Below are 22156 nucleotides of genomic sequence, written 5' to 3' on the forward strand. Positions count from 1 at the left end.
CTTGTGTTTGTTTATCTTCCACATATGAGTGAAATCAAATGGTGTTTGTCTTTGTCTGGCTTATTTCACTTAACATAATACCCTCAAGGTATTATTATTAGATCCATGTTGTTACAAATGGGAAAATTTTGTCTTTTTTATGGCTGAGTAGTATTCCATTGTATATATATAGCACATCTTCTCTATCCATTCATCAGTCTATGGGCACTTGGGTTTTTTCCACATCTGACTATTGCGAATGGTGCTGCACTGAACATAGGGGTGCATAAGTCTCTTTGACTTGTTGATTTCAAGTTCTTTAGATAAATATGCAGTAGTGGGGTAGCTGGGTCATATGGTATTTCTATTTTTAATGTTTTGAGAAATCTCCATACTGTTTTCCATAGTGGCTGTACCAGTTTGCATTCCCACCAGCAGTGGATGAGGGTTCCCTTTTCTCCATATCCTCTCGAAAATTTGCTGTTTTCGGTCTTGGTAATTATAGCCATTCTGACAGGTGTAAGGTGATAGCTCATTGTAGTTTTGATTTGCATTTCCCTAATGATTAGTGATGTTGAACATCTTTTCTTGTACCTATTGGTGATCTATGTATCTTATTTGGAAAAATGTCTGTTCATATCCTCTGCTCATTTTTTGATCAGGTTGTTTGTTTTTTTGTTGTTGACGTGTATGAGTTCTTTATATATTTTGGAGATTAACCCCTTGTCGAATATATGCTTTGCAAATATTTTCTCCCAGTTGGTGGGTTGTCTTTTTGTTTTGTTCATGGTTTTCTTTGCCTTGCAGAAGCTTTTTAGTCTGATGTAGTCCCATTTATTTGTTTCTTTTGTTTCCCATGCCTGAGTGGACATAGTATTTGAAAAGATACTGCTAAGATTGATGTCAAAGTGTATACTGCCTATATTTTCTTTTAAGAGTTTTATGGTTTCAGGTGTTACATTCAAGTCTTTAATCCATTTTGAGTTAATTTTTGTGTATGGTGTAAGATAATGGTCTACTTTCTACTTTTAAGTGAGAGTTTCACATCTTACTTCCAATTTGGATACCTTTTATTTCTTTTTCTTGCCTAAGCTCTGTCCAAAACCTCCAGTACTGTATTGAATAAGAGTGGTGAGAGTGGGCACCCTTGTCTTGTTCCTGTTCTCAGAGGGATGACTTTCAGTTTTTCCTCTTTAAGTATGATGTTGGCTGTGGGTATGTCATATATGGCCTTTATTTGTTGAGGTACTTTCCTTCTATACCAATTTTATTGAGAGTTTTTATCATAAATGGGTTTTGGATCTTGTCAAATGCTTTCTCTGCATCTATTGAGATGATCCTGTGTTTTTTATTCCTCATTTTGTTAATGTGGTATATTATGTGTTGAGCAATCCCTGCATCCCTGGTGTAAATCCCATTTGATCATGGTGTATGATCCTTTTAATGTATTGCTGTCTTTGGTTTGGCAATATTTTATTGGGGATTTTTGCATCTATGTTCATCAGCGATACTGGCCTGTAATTTTCCTTTTTTGTGTTGTCCTTGTCTAGTTTTGGTATCAGGGTGATGTTGGCTTCATAGAATGAGTTAGGAAATGTTCTGTCTTCTTCAATGTTTTGGAATAGTTTGAGAAGGATAGGTATTAAATCTTTGAATGTTTGGTAGAATTCTTCAGAGAAGCCATCTGGTCCTGGACTTTTGTTTTTTGGGAGGTTTTTGATTACTGTTTCAATCTCTTTACTTGTGATTGGTCTATTCAGATCCTCTATTTCTTCTGGATTCAGTTTTGGGAAACTGTATGAGTCTAAGAATTTATCCTTTTCTTCTAGGTTATCCGATTTGTTGGCATATAGTTTTTCATAGTATTCTCTTATAACCCTTTGTATTTCTATGATATACATTGTAATTTCTCCTCTTTCATTTCTAATTTTATTTATTTGAGGCTTCTTTCTTTTTTTCTTAGTGAATCTGGCTAAGGGTTTGTCAATTTTGTTTATCTTTTCAAAGAACCAGCTCTTAGTTTCATTGATCCCTTCAACTGTTTTGCTATTGGTTTTTTTTTGGTCTCTATTTCATTTATTTCTGCTCTGATTTTATTATTTCCCTCCTTCTGCTGACTTTGAGCTTTGTTCTTCTTTTTCTAGTTCTGTTGGGTGTAGTTCAAGATTACTTGTTTTACATTTTTCTTGTTTGTTGAGGTGGGCCTATATTGCTATGCATTTCCCTCGTGGAACCACTTTTGCTGCATCCCATAAGAGTTGGTATGATGTGCTTTCATTTTCATTTGCCCCCAGGTATTTTTTGATTTCTCCTTTGATATCTTTGTTGATCCAGTGGTTGTTCAGTAGCATGTTGTTTAACCTCCACATATTTGTGACTTTCGCAGATTTTTCTTGTAGTCGATTTCTAGTTTCATAGCATTGTGGTTGGAAAAGATGCTTGATATGATTTCAATCTTCTTAAATTTATTGAAGTTTGCCTTGTTTCCCAACTTATGGTCTTTCTTTGAGAATGTTCCGTGTGCACTTGAGAAGAGTGTATATTCTGCTGTTTTTGGATAGAGTGTTCTCTATATATCTGTTAAGTCCATCTGGTCTAGTTTTTCATTTAACTCCACTGTTTCCTTGTTGACTTTCTGTCTGGATGATCTATCCATTGATGTAAGTCAGGTGTTGAGGTCCCCTACTATTATTATGTTGCTGTTAATTTCTCCTTTAGGTCTGTCAATAGTTACCTTATATACTTTGGTGCTCCTGTGTTAGGTGCATATATATTCATAAGTGTTATATCCTCTTGATGGAGTGTCCCTTTTATCATTATAGACTGCCCCTCTTTGCCTCTCATTGCCTGTTTTATCTGGAAGTCTACTTTGTCTGATATAAGTATGTCAACACCTGCTTTCTTTTGTTTGCCATTTGCTTGTATTTGTCCTCCATCCCTTCACTCTGAGCCTTTGTCTTTAGAGCTAAGATGTGTTTTCCTAGAGGCAGCATATTGTTGGGTCTTGTTTTTCAATCCATCCAGCTACTCTGTGTCTTTTGATTGGAGAATTCCATCCATTTACATTTAGATTGATTATTGATATATGAGGGCTTAATATTGCCACTTTATCTCTTGTTTCTGGTTGTTCTATATTTCCTTTGTTTCTCTCTGCTTGTATTTCTCACTGCCATTTCAGTTTGGTGGTTTTCTGTGATGGTTTTCTCAGTTTTCTCTTTATTTATGATTTGTGTCTCTGCTCTGATTTTTCATTTAGTGGTTACCGTGAGGTTTGTATAAAAGATCTTGTAGATGATATAGTCCATTTTCTGATAGCCTGTTATCTCCATTAGCCTAAACAGGTTCCATCCCTTCCTCTTCCCCATCTAAGTTATTGTTGTCACAAATTATTCCATTTTGTGTTGTGAGTTTGTGATTTAAATGTTGTGTTTATAATTATTTTATTTTTTTTAAAGATTTTTAATTTTTTTCCCTTTTTCTCCCCAAAGCCCCCTGGTACATAGTTGTATATTCTTCATTCTGGGTCCTTCTAGTTGTGGCATGTGGGATGCAGCCTCAGCGTGGTTTGATGAGCAGTGCCATGTGCGTGCCCAGGATTCGAACCAATGAAACACTGGGCTGCTTGCAACGGAGCACATGAACTTAACCACTCGGCCATGGGGCTGGCCCCTATAATTATTTTTGATGCTTTCCTTCCCTTTATCTTTGATGTTGTAATTGAACGTTTGCTAACTTGTTTTCATAGATACCTGTAATTTCCTGATTTTGTCTGTCTGTTTATCTCCTTGCTCAAGACTTTGCAAACCTTTGCCTTTTTGTTTCAGGTATGAGGGCATCGTTGATCATTTCTTGTGAGGGAGGGCTAGTGGCGATGAACTCCCTCAGCTTTTGTTTATCTGGGAAAGTTTTTATTTCTCCATCATATCTGAAGGATAGTTTTGCTGGATAGAGTATTCTTGGTAGGAAGTTTTTGTCTTTCAGTATTTTGAATATTTCATTTCAATCTCTCCTAGCCTGTAAGATTTCTCTTTTTTTTAATGATTTATTTATTTTTATTTACTTTTTATTTTTCATTTTAGTTGTGGGTCCTTCTAGTTGTGGCATGTGGGATGCCACCTCAGCATGGCTTGATGAGTGGTGCCGTGTCCATGCCCAGGATCCGAATCAGCAAAACCCTGGGCCGTGGAAGTGGATTGCATGAACTTAACCACTTGGCCACAGGGCTGGCCCTAGTTGTATATTTTAGTTGTGGGTCTTTCTAGTTGTGACATGTGGGATGCTGCCTCAGCATAGCATAATGAGCAGTCCTAGGTCCACGCCCAGGATCTGAACTGAGAATCCCCAGGCCACCGAAGCAGAGCATGCAAACCTAACCACTCATCCACGGGGCTGGCCCTGCTTGTAAGGTTTTTGCTGAGAAATCTGCTGAAAACCTGATAGGGGTTCCTGTGTGGATTATTTTCTTCTGCCTTGCTGCCCTTAATATTTTTTCTTTGTTATTGACTTTTGCCAGCTTTGCTATTGCATGCCTTGGAGAAGGTCTTTTTGCTTTCATGTAATTAGGAGTTCTGTTGTCTTCAGACACTTGTAAGTCCAGTTCTTTCCCCAGGTTTGGGAAGTTCTCAGCTATTATTTCTTTGAATAAGCTCTCTGCTCCTTTCTCCCTCCCTTCTCCCTCTGGAATACCAGCAATCCTTATGCTGCATTTCCTGATTGAGTCAGATTTTTCTCAAAGAATTTCTTCATTTTTTTTGTCTTTTCTCTTTTTTTAAAAGATTTTATTTTTTCCTTTTTCTCCCCAAAACCCCCAAGTACATAGTTGTATATTTTAGTTGTAGGTCCTTCTAGTTGTGACATGTGGGCTGCTGCCTCAGCATGGCCTGATGAGTGGTGCCATGTCCGCGTCCAGGATCTGAACCAGTGAAACCCTGGGCTGCCAAAGCAGAGCACGTGAACTTAACCACTCGGCCACAGGGTGGGCTTTTTTTTTTTTAAAGATTTTATAACGAGACTTGATTAAGTCTTAATTCTCTCTCCTCCTCCATCTGAAACATTTCTGTACTTCTGTCCTCTAAATTACTAATTCTGTCCTCTATGATATCAGCTCTGTTTTTTGTTTTGTTTAGTTTTTTTGGTGAGGAAGATTGGCCCTGAGCTAATGTCTGTTGCCAATCTTCCCCTTTTTCTTTCTCTTTTTTTCTCCCCAAAGCTCCAGTACATAGTTGTATATCCTAGTTGTCAGTCCTTCTAGTTCTTCTATGTGGGATGCCACCACAGCATGGCTTGACAAGCAGTATGCAGGTCTGCGCCCAGGATCCAAACTGGTAAGCCCTGGGCCACTGAAGTGGAGTGCACAAACTTAACCACTACTCCACTGGGCTGGCCCCTCAGCTCTGTTTTTTAAGGTTTCTAGATTGTTTTTTTTTTTTTTTTATCTCATTCATTGTGTTCTTCATCTCCAGAATTTCTGTTTGGTTTTTTAAGAGTCTCAATCTCTTTTGTGAAGAATTCCTTCTGCTCACTAATTTTATTCCTGAGTTGATGGAACTGTCTTTCTGATTTTTCTTGTAACTCGTTGAGTTTCTTTATAACAACTTTTTTGAATTCTCTGTCACTTAGATTGTAAATTTTGGTGAGCTCAGGATCAGTTTCTGGAGACTTGTCATTTTGCTTCTGCTCTGGAGTGTTAATGAAGTTCTTCATGGTGTTTGATGAAGTGGCCCTTGCCAGTGCGTAGTGGTAGTATCAGATCACAGATTCCACCTGCCACCACTTGGGGGTGGGGGCAGGAGGTATGTTTCTGAACCCACCGCGTCTGCTGGAAGTTCTGTGGATAGGGCTCATCTGCGTTTGCCTGCTGGCCGCAGCTGCTTGGCAGGTCACATATGCATAGGCACTATGGTGTGGATTCGCTGCCTTGGCTGGTCCCCAGCCACTGGCACACTGCCAAGCTGGTGTGCACTGGGGAGGGGGGGGCTTTTGCGCACCCACGGGCGTGCTTTGTGCTCTGGGTGGTTCACCTGGGCTGCTGCACTTGGTGCAGTGGCTGAGCCCCGTCACTCAGTGTGGAGCATTCCTGTGGGCCAGGCTCCCGTTCTCTCTGAAAGCAAAAGCATTCATGCACAGGCCTGCCTGCTCCCCAACCTCCTCTTACAGTTGCGCACCTGCTGCTGCCTGAGGACCTGTGACCTAGATCACTGCTGCTGGGGAGGGGGAGGGGATCCACTCACCTCCTCCCACTGCTTCCAGGGGATCCAGTACCTCCACCTTCAGATGTATGGCTGTGTGGATCTCTCAGACATCCTATTGTGCTTTGTAGGGAATCCTCTGTTGGTGAATGAATATCCGTTTGATTGTAACTTAGAGGGGCGAGACTAATGGAACAGCTCACTCCATGTGATGTGGACATCACTCTGCCTCTTCCTTGTGAACAGCTGCTTTGTATCCCCTTGCATGTGGACATGCTGTAATTTATTTAACTTGTCCCTTATTGCGGGACAGTTGGGTTATTTCCAGTTTGTCATTATTGCACACTTCGCTACAGGGAGCAACTTTGGACATACATCTTTGCTCGTTTGTAAATAAGTTCCTAGGACTGATTTTGCAGATAAAATCAAAGGGGAGTTTTTAAATGATTAGTTACTCACTTCAAAAAATAATTGTTATATGCAATATTTGAAAACTGCCAAAGGGCATAGAGTGAAAAGGAATTCTCTGTCCACCCTGACCCACTTCCCCATCCCACAGGCAATCGCTTTCAGGAAGTGTTCTTTTTTTTTTAATTCTTCTTGGTGAGGAAGATTGGCCCTAAGCTAACATCTGTTGCCACTTTTCCTCTTTTTGCTTGAGAAAGGATGCCACTGAGCTAACATCTGTGCCAGTCTTCATCTATTTTGTATGTGGGTTGCTGCCACAGCATGGCTTGAGGAACAGTATGTAGGTTTGTGCCTGGGATCCAAACCTGCGAACCCCAGGCCACTGAAGCAGAGCACGGGAACTTACCTACTACACCACTGGGCTGGCCCCAGGACGTAGTCTTTTATAACTTATTTTGACATAATTTCAGACTTCCAGAAAAGTTGTAAGAATAGTACAAACAATTCCCACATATACCCTTCACCCAGATTTCCCATGTTAACTTTTTACCACATTTGCCTTATCATATTCTGAGCTATTTGAGAATAACTTGCAGGCATAATGCTTTTTCTCTTTCTCTTTAGTGTGTATTTTCTAAACACAAGGATAACCTCTTATATGAGCACAGTGTGGTTATCAAAATCAGGAAGCTAATTCAATACAATTCTGTTATTGTAATCTACAGACCTTATTCCAAAATTTCCAATTGTTCCAATAACATCCTTTGTAGACAGAAAAATGTTTTTTTCTGGCCCAGACCCAACCCAGGATCGCATGTTGCATTCAGTTGTCGTGTCTTTTTTCTCCTTTAGGCTGGAACAGTCCCTTCTTCTGTCTTTGTCTTTCGTGACCTTGATGTTTTTGAAGAAGATAGGCCAGTGATTTTGTGGAATGTCCTTGGTTTGGGTTTGTCTGATTTGACGTCAGGTTAGGTCCAGGATCAGTACTTTTGGCAGAAATATCACAAAGTGACTCCATGTCCCTCTCAGCACATTATATCAAGAGGCACATGACATGGGTTTGCCCATTGCTGGGGTTGTTACCTTAGATGACTTAGTTAGGGTGGTATTTCTGGCAGAGAGTTTTAATTTTAATAGTTATTGCTAAACTGCCTCCCCCATAAAGCTAGTCTCCTTGCCTCCAAAGCCTGTGTGATTCCTGGCCCCTCTCTCCCACCAGCTTGCAAGGTCTCTACCCTCCTCGTAGCTCTCCTGCTCCCCCGCCTCCCCTTTCTTTCTCGCCATCTGGAGGCGTTTAGCCTGTGGTTTTCAGTGTGTGGTCTGAGGAGGTCCCCTGGGTTCGCCACAGGTGCAGGCTGCCTGCTGGTTTCCCACGGTGGCCCTGGTGTACAGGTGGCAGGGCTCATGCTTCTGTTTTTGGCAGGAATTCCCTACCTTCCTGCAGCATTCCACACTGGGACTGTGTCGTAAACGGATCCATTTGTGGCAAATGTTTTCGTGATAGGGAGACGGTGGGGTCTTTTCTTCAGAGTGGCTTGTGGTCTGAAACGGCTGTTTTGAAGGCATGTGAGCCACAGTGATGTCCGTGAGCTGTTTGGCACAGTTGTGCCCTTCGACTCCTGTGACAGTCTTAAGAATGAACGAGGGACAAGTCCATTTGGGATTCCCACCCCATTTTATGGATGAGGAAACTGAGGTCAGAGATGGGAAGGAGCCAGGCCTGGATCCTTGTCTGTTATGTAATAGATTGTCACTGGTACTCAGAGTAGGCTATGAACAGGATAGATATTGTTCTTGCCTCCAGAGCCCACTTGCTGGTGGAGGAGACAGATAATAATCAAGTAAGCAAATAAATAAAATAATTCAGATTCTAAGTGCTAAGAAGAAAATAAAGCTGGGTGACATCTTAGGGGGTGGCTGGGAGTAGGCAGTGGGGGGCACCTTGAGACAGGGTCATCAGGGAGGTGACATTTGAACTGAGATGTGAAGAAGGAGAAGTTGGTGCCTAGTGAAGGACTTAGGGAAGAGTGTTCCAGATCATAGAAACAGCAAGTGCAAATGCCCTGAGGTGGGATTGAGCTTGGTGTGTTAGAGGTACCTCAAGGAGGCCAGGGTGGCTGGAGCAGAGTGAGTGAGGCAGGCCGTGGAGAAAGATGAAGTCTGAGAGGTGGGAGTGGGTCAGGCCAGTAGGGCCTTGTAGGCCGAGGTGGGGACTTTTAAGTGAGGATGTGACAAAGTCTGATTTTGATTTTTAAAGGCTCCTGCTGCCTCCCCCATGGACAGTGGACTACAGGGGGTTGGGGTGGGGGAGGGCAAGGAGGCCAGTGAGAGGCTACTGCACATGTCCAAACGAGAGACAATGGCAGCGTGGACTAGGTGGAGGCAGTGGCACACGAGAAGAGTGGACTAATTCAGAATGAATTAAATGTAAGATTTTGCCTCCAAATGTCGCCCCTAGGGGAGGGGAGGGCTGGTTCCTGCACCTGCTGGGCGTGTCCAGGCCCCTCACACTACTCTTACTTTTCCTGCTCCTTCCCATTCAGGTGTGTCAAATGCGTCAACAAATATTCCACGCCTGAGGCCTTGGAGCACCACCTACAGACCGCCACTCACAACTTCCCCTGCCCGCACTGCCAAAAGGTGGGTCCCGCCGCCCTTTCCTGCCAGGGCCGACGACAGGGGCAAGAGGTGGTGGAGCGAACGCGGCACTGTCTCCTCCCCTCCCACCTCGGTAGTGCAGGCAGAGGCAGGGCTTGCCTCCACAGACTATGCCTCATCTTTGAAAAGAAGAGCTCTGCCTGGCCCTCCTTACCGGCAGACGCCTGTGGGCCGTCCCAGGGCTGCTGCTGGCCCAGGCCCAGCGTCTGAACAGCGTCCTTCAGCTTCCTGATGTGTTATTACCCTTGTTATTATTGGTTCTTCTTGTCCATGACTCTGGAAGCCCTCGCTCAAGCCTGTCCCTTAATATCATCAAATATTCCAGGCATGTTCCAGTTGTCTTAGAGACATTGTAATTTTTGTAAAGTTTGTTTGAATCAGGTCCATATGTTACAATTGGTGGATACAACCAAAGTTTCTGTTAATCTACAGGTCCCCCCACCAGTGCTGCTTTTGTTCTTTCTTTCAATTTATTTGTTGAAGAGACTGGGCTGTTGGTCCTGTGGAGTTTCCCGAAGTCTGGGTTGTGCTGATTGCATCCCCCTCCTGTGTGTAACTTGTTTCTCTGTCTCACTCATTTTCGTACAACCTTACACAGCAGATTTTCCAGGACAGCCCTGGTTTCACTTCGGCCTCCTTGTAGATGTTTCTAAGTATAGAGGCTAATTTTGAGCTTTGGAATTTGTGGGCCAGATAAAAGTTATCATCGGTTAAGCAAGAACCGTGTGCCAGATGCTGTTCTGAGCATTTTACCTGAATTGGCTCATTTAACCCTAGGAGGTAGGCATAGTATTACTATCCCCATTTTACAGATGGGGAAAGCAAGGCACAGAAAGGTCACTCAGCTAGGAAATGGTGGCACTAATAAGTAGTGGGGCAGTTGGATCTGTGTCCTTGCCGCTGCTCTATACCAAATGGGTGAAAAAAATGAATGAATGCCCTTCGTGTAACTGGGCAGGAAGGAGACATTTGGTTATTCAGTTAGTCATTTTTTCATTCATTCCTTACTTGTCGGTCAGTGGACTCAGGGCCTGTGTTGGGGAAGGAAAGCCCCTCTCTGTCCTCTCAGAGATCCCGGATAAGCGAAGGGCTGTGATTCAGTGAGTTAAAGGCTGATTTTAAAAATGCAGGTGGACATTCAAGGGTGGAATTTGCCTTGCTTGGCATGGCATTGTGGAGTCAGGGAGGGCTTCATGGAAGTAGTGACACCTGAGTTGGGTCTTAAAGGATGAGTAGGAGTTTGTCAGACTCAAAAAGAAAGGCCCTCTGGGTAGAAAAAACAGCCTAGGTAGAAGCTCAGAACAGGCATGTTTTGACTGGGCTTATGGGTAAGAAGAGGGAACTGTGAGGGTCTCAGGGCTGAACCTGACATTAGGGGCCTGACCCCTGGTGGGCAGAAAGGAAGGTGTTTCTATAAGGGCTGGAAATGAGGCGCCCCTTGAGCTCGGAAGGTGGTGAGGGCTGGTGAGTCAGACCTGAAGCTGACTCCTCTCTTCTACAGGTGTTTCCTTGCGAACGCTACCTGCGACGTCACTTGCCCACCCATGGCAGCGGGGGCAGGTTCAAGTGCCAGGTGTGCAAGAAGTTCTTCCGGCGGGAGCACTACCTCAAACTGCACGCTCACATCCACTCAGGTGGGCACCCTGCCCCCCACCCACTCCTGCCTCCCCTTCTCCCCCTCCCCCGAATCCCCTCTCTGTTCTCCCTCCCGTCCCCCTTCAGCCCCCTTCTCCCCCCACTGCTGCCCCCTCCCCTTCTCCATCCCCCTCCCACCTCCTCCCTGGCCCCATTCCCACCTGCCCTCTCAAGTGAACGAGAGGTTCCCACCGACACTAGAGCAGAGATGAGCCCGTAGAGGCTGATGGGGGACTCTTGGCTCTGTCCCCTGAGAGTCAGCCCCCTTAGACCGTTCTGAGCCCCTGGGGGTGGGGGCACTGTTCTCAATGCAACATTCCCACCCAAACCTGGACAAAATCCCCTCTCCTTGGTTCTCCATTTGAGATACAGTGACATTTTGTTTTTGATCTTTAAAATTTTTTTCTTTTCCTGAGGAAGATTAGCCCTGTCCTGAGCCAACATCTGTGCCAACCTTCCTCTGCTTTATATGTGGATCACTGCCACAATGTGGCTGAAGAGTGGTATAGGTCTGCACCTGGGATCTGAACTTGTGAACCCAGGCCGCCAAAGCAGAATACGCCCAGCTTAACCCCTACACCATGGGGCTGGCCCAAAAATGTTTTCTTTATTAGTTAAAAATTTTGGTTTTCTTTTTCATTGAAAAGGATCCAAAGATTGAGGAAACCTGAGGAGAAAGTCCTTGATAATTCAAATCATTTATAATGAAAGTAAACCCTCCTCTCACCTCAAGATGAATAATCTCAATGTTTTTCAATTTTGTTTTTTTTTTTTTAACTGTGACCTATGGTAAAAAAACACATTTTATATTACAATTCAGGAAACACATATATACACATAGAATATATTGAAACGAAAGTTTCACAAGGAAACGTTTCCTATTTTGTTCAATTTTGGTTGTTAAAATAATCACCAACAGGTTGTGACTCACAGTTTGCAGTTTGAAAAATATTCCTACTTCTTCCCAAAGGTAGTAGCTGTTAGTGATCTAGCCGGGGTCATCCTAGTATTATCTTACTATGCAAAACACTTATTTACTTTTACACAAATAAGCACCTACTATAATCCCATTATGCACCTTTTTTCTTCCCCATCAATGTACCTTGAAGATGTTCCCCAATAGCACCTCCTTTTTCTCAGCTGCGTAGTATTCTGCTGTGTTTACTATCTTTTATTTAACCAGTTCCCTGTGGATGGTCACTTAAATTATTTTTCAGCTGTTACTTTGTATACACAATGCTGTGTGGGTCCCTTGGCAAGCTTTTTGCAGTCTATCTGCAGTGTATATTCCTAGCAGTGGCAGTGCGAGGTTAAAATGTGTGTGCGGTACTGAGTTTCAGTTTGGGATGTTGAAAACGTTCTGGAAGGGGTGGTGGTGATGGTTGCACAACAGTGGAGATATACTTAATGCCATTGAATTGTACACTTAAAGGTGGTTATAATGGTAAATTTTATATTATAAATTTTTTGCCCAGTAAAAGAAGAAATAAAAGTAGATATATTGGTAATTTTGATAGATATTACCAAATTACTCTATTTTTTAAAAAATTCTATTATTATTCAAAAGTAATAGATGGGGCCAGCCTGGTGGCACAGTGGTTAAGTGCGCACATTCCACTTTGGCAGCCTGGGGTTCACTGGTTTGGATCCCGGGTGCGGACATGGCACCACTTGACAGGCCGTGCTGTGGTAGGTGTCCCACATATAAAGTAGAGGAAGATGGGCATGCATGTTAGCTCAGGGCCAGTCTTCCTCAGCAAAAAGAGGAGGATTGGCAGCAGTTAGCTCAGGGCTAATCTTCCAAAAAACAAAAAAGTAATAGATGCATGTTGTAAAAATGGAAGCAGTATAGAAATACATATAATAAAATGGTAAATTCCAGGCCAGCCCAGTGGCATAGTGGTTAAGTTTGTGCACTCCACTTCAGCAGCCCAGGGTTTGCCGGTTCAGATCCTGTGTGAGGACCTACATACCGCTCATCAAGCCATGCTGTGGCAGCATCCCATATGCAAAATAGAGGAATATCGGCACAGATGTTAGCTCAGTGACAATCTTCCTGAAGCAAAAAGAGGAAGATTGACAACAGATGTTAGCTTAGGGCCAATCTTCCTCACAAAAAAAAAAAAAAGAGGTAAATTCCTCCTACAAATCCTAATTGCTACTGAGGGAGTTTGGTGTGTACCCTCCTCCACCTTTCTCCTTGCATATTCTGTGTATATACAAACACATATGGCTGGGGCTTTTTTGGACCATAGGCATTGTATTTTTTTCTAACAAAAATGGGACTGTGTTAAGCTGTTCCACAGCTTTCTTTTCCCTCTAGCAATATGTCCGAGAGATCTTTCCAGATCAGAAAACACAAATTGACTGTAATCTTTTTAAGGACTCCAGAGAGCATTCCATTATAAGGACCAGAATTTCCTTAATCGCTGGGGGCTGGCATTTTCTGAAAGTACTTTATTCGTTCCAGAGGGAGAATAGAGAGGAATAATGGCAGGAAATCCAAACAGCCCAGTAACAGCCTTTTGCCAAAAGACATTGTGACCCCTGACCCCTGTCAGGTCAGAGCTTCCCCCACAGTGGGTTCTGCAGCAGGGTGATCCGGGGAGACCCAAGTGGGCTCTGGATCATGCTGCTGGGCTGGAATTTTAGCGCCCCCAACCGCTACGTGTCGACCTATGAACTTCAGTCTTCTCATCTATAAAATGGGGGTAATGACAGTAGTTACCTCATGGTTTGTTGCAAGGGTTCAATTAGTTAAGGTGTAATTCCCCCTTTCTCGTGGTGAACCCTGTTTCAGTAAATGCCATGGCCACCCACCCTGTCGTCCGGCCCACGCCTTAGGCTCATCGTTGACTCTTCCCTTCCTCTCACACCCCACAGCTGGTCCCCTGGCCAGGGCCCCCAATTCTGCTTTCCCAACATGGCCAGTGCTTGACCACATCCCATTTCTTGCACCTCCATCCTGCCTCCACCCTCACCCGCTCAGTCTGTCCTCTGCACGCAGCCGGAGGGAGCCTGCGAAACTCTTAAGTCAGATCCTGTCCCTCCTCTGCTCAGCCCCTCTGGTGGCTTCTTATCTGACTCAGGGTAAACTCCAAAGTCCTTCCTTGGCCTTCCAGGCTCTCGCTGTTGGGCCCGGCTGCCCTGCTGGCCTCATCTTCTGCCTCGTATCCCCACCCCCATTCCAGCCACACTGGCCTCCTCATTGTTCTCCTTACCTGACCACCCCATCTAAAATAGCCCCCTCTTCTTGGCAGAACAAAGTCGTGAGGAAGGCGAGAGGCTGTTTTCTCCCGGGCCACCTTCCGAGAGGAGCTGCTGTCCTCTAGGGGGAACTCCCTGTGCCCCCTGTTTAGACTCTCTCTCACGAGACCCTCATCCCCATCTGTGTCTCCTGCAGGTGAAAAGCCCTACAAATGCTCGGTGTGTGAGTCCGCATTCAACCGCAAGGACAAACTGAAGAGACACATGTTGATTCATGAGCCATTCAAGAAGTACAAATGCCCCTTCTCGTGAGTGGAGACTGGCCTGGGTGGGAGGGGGCGGGTTTCCCCCCGCCCCGGGACAGAGAGATGTCAGGTCTGAGAGCTGGAGGCCCTTGCCCCTTTTTTCCTTTCCTGGGCCCTGCCTGCCTGCTCCACTCCCCACCCTGCTTCCTCGCCCAGCCCTTCGAGTGGACAAGGGGCTCCCCCATGCCTAGGGCTGGCAGAGGGGCCAGCAAGAGGGTCCTGAGCTTGGTGAGCACCCCCTGACCAGTGGCTTTGGGTTCTAGAACACACACAGGCTGCAGTAAGGAGTTCAACCGGCCAGACAAGCTGAAGGCTCATATCCTCTCCCACTCGGGTAAGTGACTCGTGAGCCTGCCGGTAGGTCTGGTTCAGCTCAAGTCCCCGGGGACAGGCCCACCAGAAAAGCAGACACATCCCGTGAAGCTTATTATCCCGGCCTGATACATTCCCACCAACAGACTTTCACTCACGTGAGCCATCAGCCAGGCCTGTGTTAGGGTCCTCAGGGTGCACAGAACCGAGTCAGACACAGTCCTGCAGGCTGAGGGGGACGCCGACCTGAGAGAACAGAACTGTGAATCAGAGAGGTGCCTGGTGTGAAGTGGTGTGGGTCAGGTATGGAGGGAGATCAGATTCCGACTGGGTCAGAGACATGGCCAGGAAGGCTCCTTGGTCCTCCTGGCAAAGCAGGGCAGCTGAGGTATGGAGCAGGGGTCTCCACACCACTCCTCAGTTTCTGGGGCTCCATGGAGCTTCCCCAGGGGCTGCTGCTTCCCCAGAACAGCTTGCCTGGCTTTCCACTGCCATTTGGTCTAGAACAGAGTTTTTCAGCCTCAGCGTTATTGATATTTTGGGCCAGAGGGTTTTTTGTTCTGAGGGACTGCCCTGTGCACTGTAGGATGTTTATCAGCATCCCTGGCCTCTACCTATTAGATCTTAGTGGCATGTCCCCCACAGTTATGACAATCAAAAAATGTCCCCAAGGGACAGCCAAAAGTCCCCTGGGGGGTAAAATCACCCCTGGTTAAGAACTACGGGTTTACAAGAAGAATTTAGTGGCTAAAGAAAGTTTGAAAACTGGGAGAGTGGATCAAGAACTTGAAGACAGAGGGCCTGGGTTTGAGTCTTGGCATTACCACTGTCCTGCTGGGTGACCTCAGGCAAGTCACTGCCCCTCTCTGAGCCGTAATCCCAGGGAGGCTGAGGGGGCTATGGCCCAGGCTGTGTGTGGGCTGGAGCTGACTTTGTGGTGGATATGGAGGCAGCAGTGATTTTCATTCAGTGAGTGAGAACCTACTGCGTATTGGGCACCGGAAGGGCCTCAGGGGACTCAGTCAGGCAGAGCCCCACCCTGCTTTCCTGGGAAAGCATAACGTTTAGTGGCAGAGATCAAAAATGAACAGCCAACAAATAAGTATGTCACACCAAAGTATGCTGAGTGCAAAGATGGAAATGAACGGAGTGATGAGGCAGAGAAAGAAGGGGGGCCGGTATCAGGGAAGGCCTCCCTGAGGAGGTGACATGAGGACTGAGAACTGAGGGATGAGAAGAACCAGGAAATGGCTTCTGGGGTGAGGAAGCAGCAAGTGCAGATCCTCCAGCCGGGAAAGAGACTGGGGGGTGTTTGAGACAAGGAAAGGCAGGCGGAAGGCCCGGAGCACAGAGAGTGAGGCGGGGGATGGGGCTGAGAAGCAGAGGGGTGGTCAGACTGCATGGGGCTTTGTGGGAAACGTGGGGAATCTCTGGAGGGTTTGGAGCCAGGAATGTCATGATCCTCTGTTTGTTTTACAAAGATGTCTCAGCTGCCCTGTAGAGAATGGTCTGCGGGGGCCAGGGTGAGGTGGGCAGACCAAGAGAGGAGAGATGCGATGGTGACCTGGCAAAGTTAGTGAAGGTTGGGGACTGAGTGGGCCATTCCAGGCAGGGGGAAACAGCAAGTGCAAAGGCCCAGAGGCAGGTGTCAGCTTGGTGCATTTGAGGAGAGCAAATGTGGCTAGCTCAGAGTGAATGGCTGGGAGAACGTGAGAGATACTAGAGGGAGCAGGGCCCAGATCACAGAGAAGCTTGTAGGGCAAGCTGAGAGACTGGGTTGTATGCCAAGTGCAGAGGCCCTATTGCAGGTGAGGGTCTGGTCCGTCTCACTGACTTCCCCTCACTCCCCAGGCATGAAGCTCCACAAGTGCGCCCTGTGCAGCAAGTCCTTCAGCCGCCGCGCCCACCTCGCTGAGCACCAGCGCGCCCACACGGGCAACTACAAGTTCCGCTGTGCTGGCTGTGCCAAGGGCTTTTCCCGCCACAAGTACCTCAAGGATCACCGCTGCCGCCTCAGCCCCCAAAAGGACAAGGACCTACAAGCCCGGCGGCCTCCCCGGAGGAGGGCAGCCCCCCACAGCAGCAGCAGTGGTGGGCACAAAGTGGTGACCCCCCTGCCCGACCCGCTGGGGCTGGAGGAGCTGAAGGACGCAGGGGCTGGGCCGGTGCCTGAGGCTGCCCCAGGCAAGCCGCCCTTCTCGGAGCCAGATGCTGTGCTGTCCATCGTAGTGGGTGGCACAGTGGGTGGCGAACCTGAGCTGGTAGTGCCTGGGCATGCCGAGGGCCTGGGCTCCAACCTGGCACTGGCAGAGCTGCAGGCAGGGACCGAGGGCCCATGTGCCATGCTCGCTGTGCCCGTCTATATCCAGGCCTCGCAGTGATGGTCCTGTGGCATTTGCTCCCTCGGCCCGGCCTGATGCTTCCCTTGGGGTCTAGGGCCTCTGGGGGCAGAGTAGAGGTCCTTCCCAGTGGAAACAAGCCATCGGCTGAAGTCCTTTTGGAATGTCATTTGTAAACCCTGGCCCGTGGCTGCCCTGCTGCGTCCCCTATCCCACTGCAAAGCCCTGCAGCCTTCTGGGATCTGAGGCAGGGGTGATGGAGAGAGAGGTGGCCGACCCTCAGCCGCCCAGGGTCTGGCTGATCTGGGCTGGTGGTCCAGGCCACCTGAGAGAGAAGCCAGGGTGGTCCTGCCCACCCTTCTTCCGGGCTACCTCAGGGTGGCCTCTAGTCAACTGCTCTTCGGGAGATCTGACGTGGTTGGAGCCCTTATCTGCTGGACTTTTCCACATACGGTTCCCACAGCATCCCCAGATGAGTCTATTATGTAGGCATTTAGGAGGCCCTCGAGTGTTGTGGTTAGAATACAGCTATCGGCCAGATCTGGCTTCAAATCCAAGTGCTGCTACTCACTTGCTGCGTGACCTTGGGTAAATCACTTCACTTCTCTGAGCCCTGTGTTCCTCATCTGTACAGTGAGGTTTATGACAGTACTACCTCATAGGGCTGTTATGGGGATCCAGTATGATGAAATATGCAAAGGACTTGGCATAGTACCCAGCACTCAGAAAGTGCTCATGTATATTTTTATCAAAATGTGTGTCCACATGGCTCAGGCCCCAACTTTGGCAGTTTCTTTCTTAGTCCCTAGGTGACAGCACTCCCCCCTCCAAGTGTGTGGGGGCGAAGGGGTCCAGTGGCTCCTCCCACACGGCCATGCTGATCCATTAGCCATGGTCATAAAGGAAGGAGCAGGTTTGGTGTTCCCAGATGGTTATTTCAGAACATGGCCCATGGAAACACCCAGGGGGAGGCGTTTAACTTGCTTTTGAAAGTACAGGATCCTGGGCCTCACCCCAAACCCTTTGGAATCAGAAACTCGGACCAGAGCCAGAGAGGTCTATCTCGAGCCAGCCTCTGGAGGGCTGTAGACGCCCCTACCTCCAGCACGCCCTCCCTCCTCCCCGCTGGTCCAGGGTGAAGCAGACCAGGCTCAGCAGCAGGCAGGGGAGTAGAAAAGGGGCCTTAACTGATGGTTCCTCATTTATCTTTGCAACCACCCTGCTGGGCCACACTGCCTCAGTTACAGGAGAAGAAACTGAGGCTCGAAAGGGTACAGGGGAGGACGCGGCAGAGCTGTCTCGCTCAGTTGGTGACCAGGGTTCCTTGAAGGCTGGCACAGCCCTCAGACGTCTGTGCTGGGGCCCAGGGCTGGAGCTCAGAGCAGGCCCGACACCCCACATCCTCAGGGAGGAAATGATGCAGTGGGAGGGACACAGGAGGCTGGAATGCACAGCTGAGGGGGTGAGGGCTGTAAGTGTGCCCAGCCCTCAAAAAGGCCAGAGGAGGGACTGGTGGGGACAGGAAGCCTGGGAGGAGGTGACATTGAGCTGGGCCTTGACGCAAAGTGTTTTGATGGATGGATAGACAGAGGAAGTCGTGTCAGGTAGAGCAAGGCATGAGCGAAGACCTCGAGGTATGACAGTGCAAGGCTTGTCGTGCTCCAGGGCCCATGAACGGTCCACGGGGACCAGAGATCTGGGGACAGTGGATAGATCATGAGACTCGCCAGTACACTTCACGCTTCCACGCGATGGACGATGTACCGAGCCTTTTGTGCCACATCACCTCAGCCCCATCAGGTGAGAGTTGTTACTTTCCTTATTTTACAGGTGAGGAAACAGGCACAGAGAGGCAGAGTCTCTTGCCCAGGCTCACACAGCTAGTAAGGCGGTGAGCTGGGATTCAAGCTGGGCGGACCGCCTCCGTGTGCTCTTAGTCGCTCGCTCTATTGAGAGAGGGGCTGATGTTGAGTCGGAGCGAGCCTTGGATGTCGGGTTAAGGAATGGGACTCTATTCCCTACAGAAGGGAGGAGTCACGGGAGGGGTTAAACATTTTTTAAAATTGTAACAGTGACATTAAAGGAAATGTTAAAAACCACATCTCCATCCTAATACAGCTATTTAAATTATTTCTCTCTTCTTCCTGTCGGTGTACGCATGCGTGTACATTGACCAGTCCTGAGGACTAATATTTACTTATTTACTAGGCACTTATCACCTGCCTGGCACTATCCTAAGTACTTTGAGGTGGGTGGTACTTTCAATCCCATTTTACAGCTGAGACGAGGCAACAGGACCAGCAAGGTTAAGCACACAGCAAAGTCACACAGCAGTAAGTGGCAGAGCCAGGCCACAGAACAAAGGACATATCAAGATCAGGTGTAATATTTAATAGATGTGGAGTTGGACTACAGGGGAGGAGGCTGGGGCAATATTGGGGTTCCCATAGCTGAACTCCTGCTAGGTTGGCAGACGGGGGGACTGAGGCCCAGAGAGGGGAAGGCCCTTGGTCAGAGGTCTCAGAGAGTTGATGACAGAGCTGCTCCAGGAACGCAGGGCCCTTCACAGAGCCCCGAGATGCTGGACAGGGTGTAGTGTAAAAAGAGGGGCTGTCCTGGGCATCCAGGGCCCCCCAGACTTTGGCATCGGCAGAGCTGGGTTTGAATCCTGGCTCTGCCCCTTCCCAGCTGTGTGACTGTGGCAAGTCACTTCCCCTCTCTGAACCTCAGTGTCCTTAGGTGTCAAATGGGGAGAATAATAGTACCTACGCAATGAGGTGGTTGTCACAATTCCAGAGAGAAAATTCAGGTAAAGTGAGATCACAGATTGGCAGCCCATGGGTTGAATGCAGCCTAAAGACAGACTTTGGCTTTCAAAATGTTTGAGAAAAATGAGCCAACATTTAAAAATAATGAAATTAAAAACCAGCAGGAGTGAAAAGTGAGATGCATTCTCTCTGTGTCAGGAACAAGACCAGGTGCCTGCCCTCCCTTATGTTGGAGGCCTAGCCAGAGCAATAAGGCCAGAAAGGGAAGGAGCAGTAAGGATCAGAAAAGGTGAAATAATAGCAAGGATGTTGAAATATATAAAAATTTACTGTGTTCCTATACTCCAGAAGCAATTAGAAAATGTCATTAAGATTGGGAGATTTCAGATAAAAGTCTGGGTTTTTGACTTTATTGAAAGTTGGGGTATCTGGCACAGTGAGGCAGTGGTCAGGTGGAGCTGGGCTAGCCAGCCCCTTTCGATGGGCACGTGCATTCCAGATGCCATAGTCCCCGCTCTTCCCTACTGTCTCCCTGACATTGCAGCTGAATGTCCGTTTCTATTTACTGAACTTGTGTTGATTTATCTTAGAGAAATATTTATAATTTCCTATGTCTCTCAAAAGTGGGAAAACAAGATGACCAGAGGGGGTCATGTGATTTTTTGTGCTCTGGCCCCCTTTACTCCTCTGTCTTACTGTCTGGGCTCTGTGAGTATATGACCTGAGGAACCCTGCAAATCCTGCCTCCTGTGCCCCTCCCCCTTCCAGTCCTCTGTCTGCCTCTAAGCTAGCTGGCCTCAGTTTTCTGTCAATAAATGTGGAAAGTTGTGTCTTGTCTAACTTTACTGACTCTCTCCTAAGTTCCGAGCCCTGTGCTCTGTGCCTTATTTACATGTCACGGAGTCCTCAAGACACCATTGGAAGCAAGCTCTATCACACCCGTTTTACAGATGGGGAAACCAAGGCTCAGAGAGGTATAGTGACCTGCCCAAGGACTCACAGGCAGAATGTGTGGAGCTGTGCTTCAAATCCAGGACTGACAGACTCCCAAGTGCCTGCCTTGGCTCATGATCTCAGGATCTCTAACGCTCTCACCAGCTCTGATGGGCTGGGAGTTTATTTGGAACCACTTTTCCCAATCTCCAGCCGCTGCTCATCTCCTCAGCCACCACCACCCTGTCCAGGCCACCAGCCTCTTCTGCATGGATGACTGCGTTAGGCTTCTATTTGGTCTCCCTGCTCTCTCTCATCCCCCACCATGATCCATTCTCTTGACAGCAGCCCAAGGGATCTTTCTAGAGCCTGAATCAGATTATGCCACTTTCCTGTTTACAACCTTCCAGTGACTTCTGATCTCTCCCAGAATGAAATCTGAAGTTTTCCCTATGCATTTCAAGGTTCTACATGATGCAGCCCTCCTCTTCCGCCACTCCTTTCTTCTCTCTGTTCCAGCCACACCTGCCCTCTTGCTGCTCCTTCATAATAGAAGCTAGTTCCCACCTCAGGGCCTTTGCACTTGCTGCGCCCTCTGTCTGGAATACTCTTTCCTCAGATTTTCCTATGGCTGCCTCCCTCCCTCTATTCACCTTTGTCCAAAAGTCATTTCCTCAGAGAGACCTTCCGTGGGCCATAACCCGTACCCACTCCCATCACACTTTAGTTCCTTACCCTGCTTCCTTTTCGTTCATCACCCTTGACATTATATTAGACATTTCTTTATTGTCTGTTCCCCTCATTAGAAAGAAAAGGTCCATGAGGACGAGAGCTTCTGTCTGTTTTGTTCACTGATTTGTCTGCAGTGCCTGGGACTGCCCAGGAATTGCTCGATGCCTGTCTGTTGAATGAACGAACAACAGCACTTAAAGAACGGGCCCACTCTGCCCATCCCCTCCTCCCGTTCCCCGGAGGCCAAGGGTGAGTTTCTCCAGTAAGAAGCTGCTGTGTAGGCTGAGAAACGGCTGACCCAAAGCCCTGGGAGCCTGATATCAAGGATGCTTTCCTTTGTCTTAAGAGGGAACCGAGAATATCTGGGACAAACAACAGAGGCGGTGGCTTGGAAGTCTCAGATGGCTGAGCAGCTATCCCTTGGGGCCCAGGAGGACCGGTTGGACGGGTTTTGTCTCCCCTGGGGAGGAAGGGATGGAGGTGGCAGCTGCAGGTGCTCCCAGCCCCCAAGGGTGCCAGCGCATGACCCCACAGATGCTCAGGCCTGAAGGGTGGTGGTCAGCAAGGTTAACTGATTGCACCTCAGGGCTGGGGGAGACCCCCTGCTTGCCAGCAGTGGCCGGGGTGTGGTCAGGCCAAGGCCCACCTTCAAGGCCTTGGGCCCTTTGTAAAATCACAGAGAATAAACTGAG

At 47.6% G+C, this 22156-nt stretch overlaps 1 protein-coding gene across 4 annotated transcripts in view; it reads left to right on the top strand.

Annotated features, from left to right (window-relative positions):
- The window catches only part of ZNF341 (zinc finger protein 341), a 58129-nt gene extending 37502 nt beyond the window's left edge, over positions 1 to 20627 (top strand). For all 4 annotated transcript variants that reach the window (XM_046679328.1, XM_046679329.1, XM_046679327.1 and 1 more), the window contains 5 exons: positions 9119 to 9215; positions 10735 to 10867; positions 14272 to 14383; positions 14644 to 14714; positions 16544 to 20627. In XM_046679328.1, the coding sequence (XP_046535284.1) occupies positions 9119 to 9215; positions 10735 to 10867; positions 14272 to 14383; positions 14644 to 14714; positions 16544 to 17073 (943 nt within the window). In that variant the 3' untranslated portion in view covers positions 17074 to 20627. The remainder of the gene's footprint in view (positions 1 to 9118; positions 9216 to 10734; positions 10868 to 14271; positions 14384 to 14643; positions 14715 to 16543) is intronic.
- The last annotated feature ends 1529 nt before the right edge of the window (positions 20628 to 22156 follow it).

This window comes from Equus quagga, chromosome 12 (assembly GCF_021613505.1).
Source record: "Equus quagga isolate Etosha38 chromosome 12, UCLA_HA_Equagga_1.0, whole genome shotgun sequence".
Taxonomy (NCBI): domain Eukaryota; kingdom Metazoa; phylum Chordata; class Mammalia; order Perissodactyla; family Equidae; genus Equus; species Equus quagga.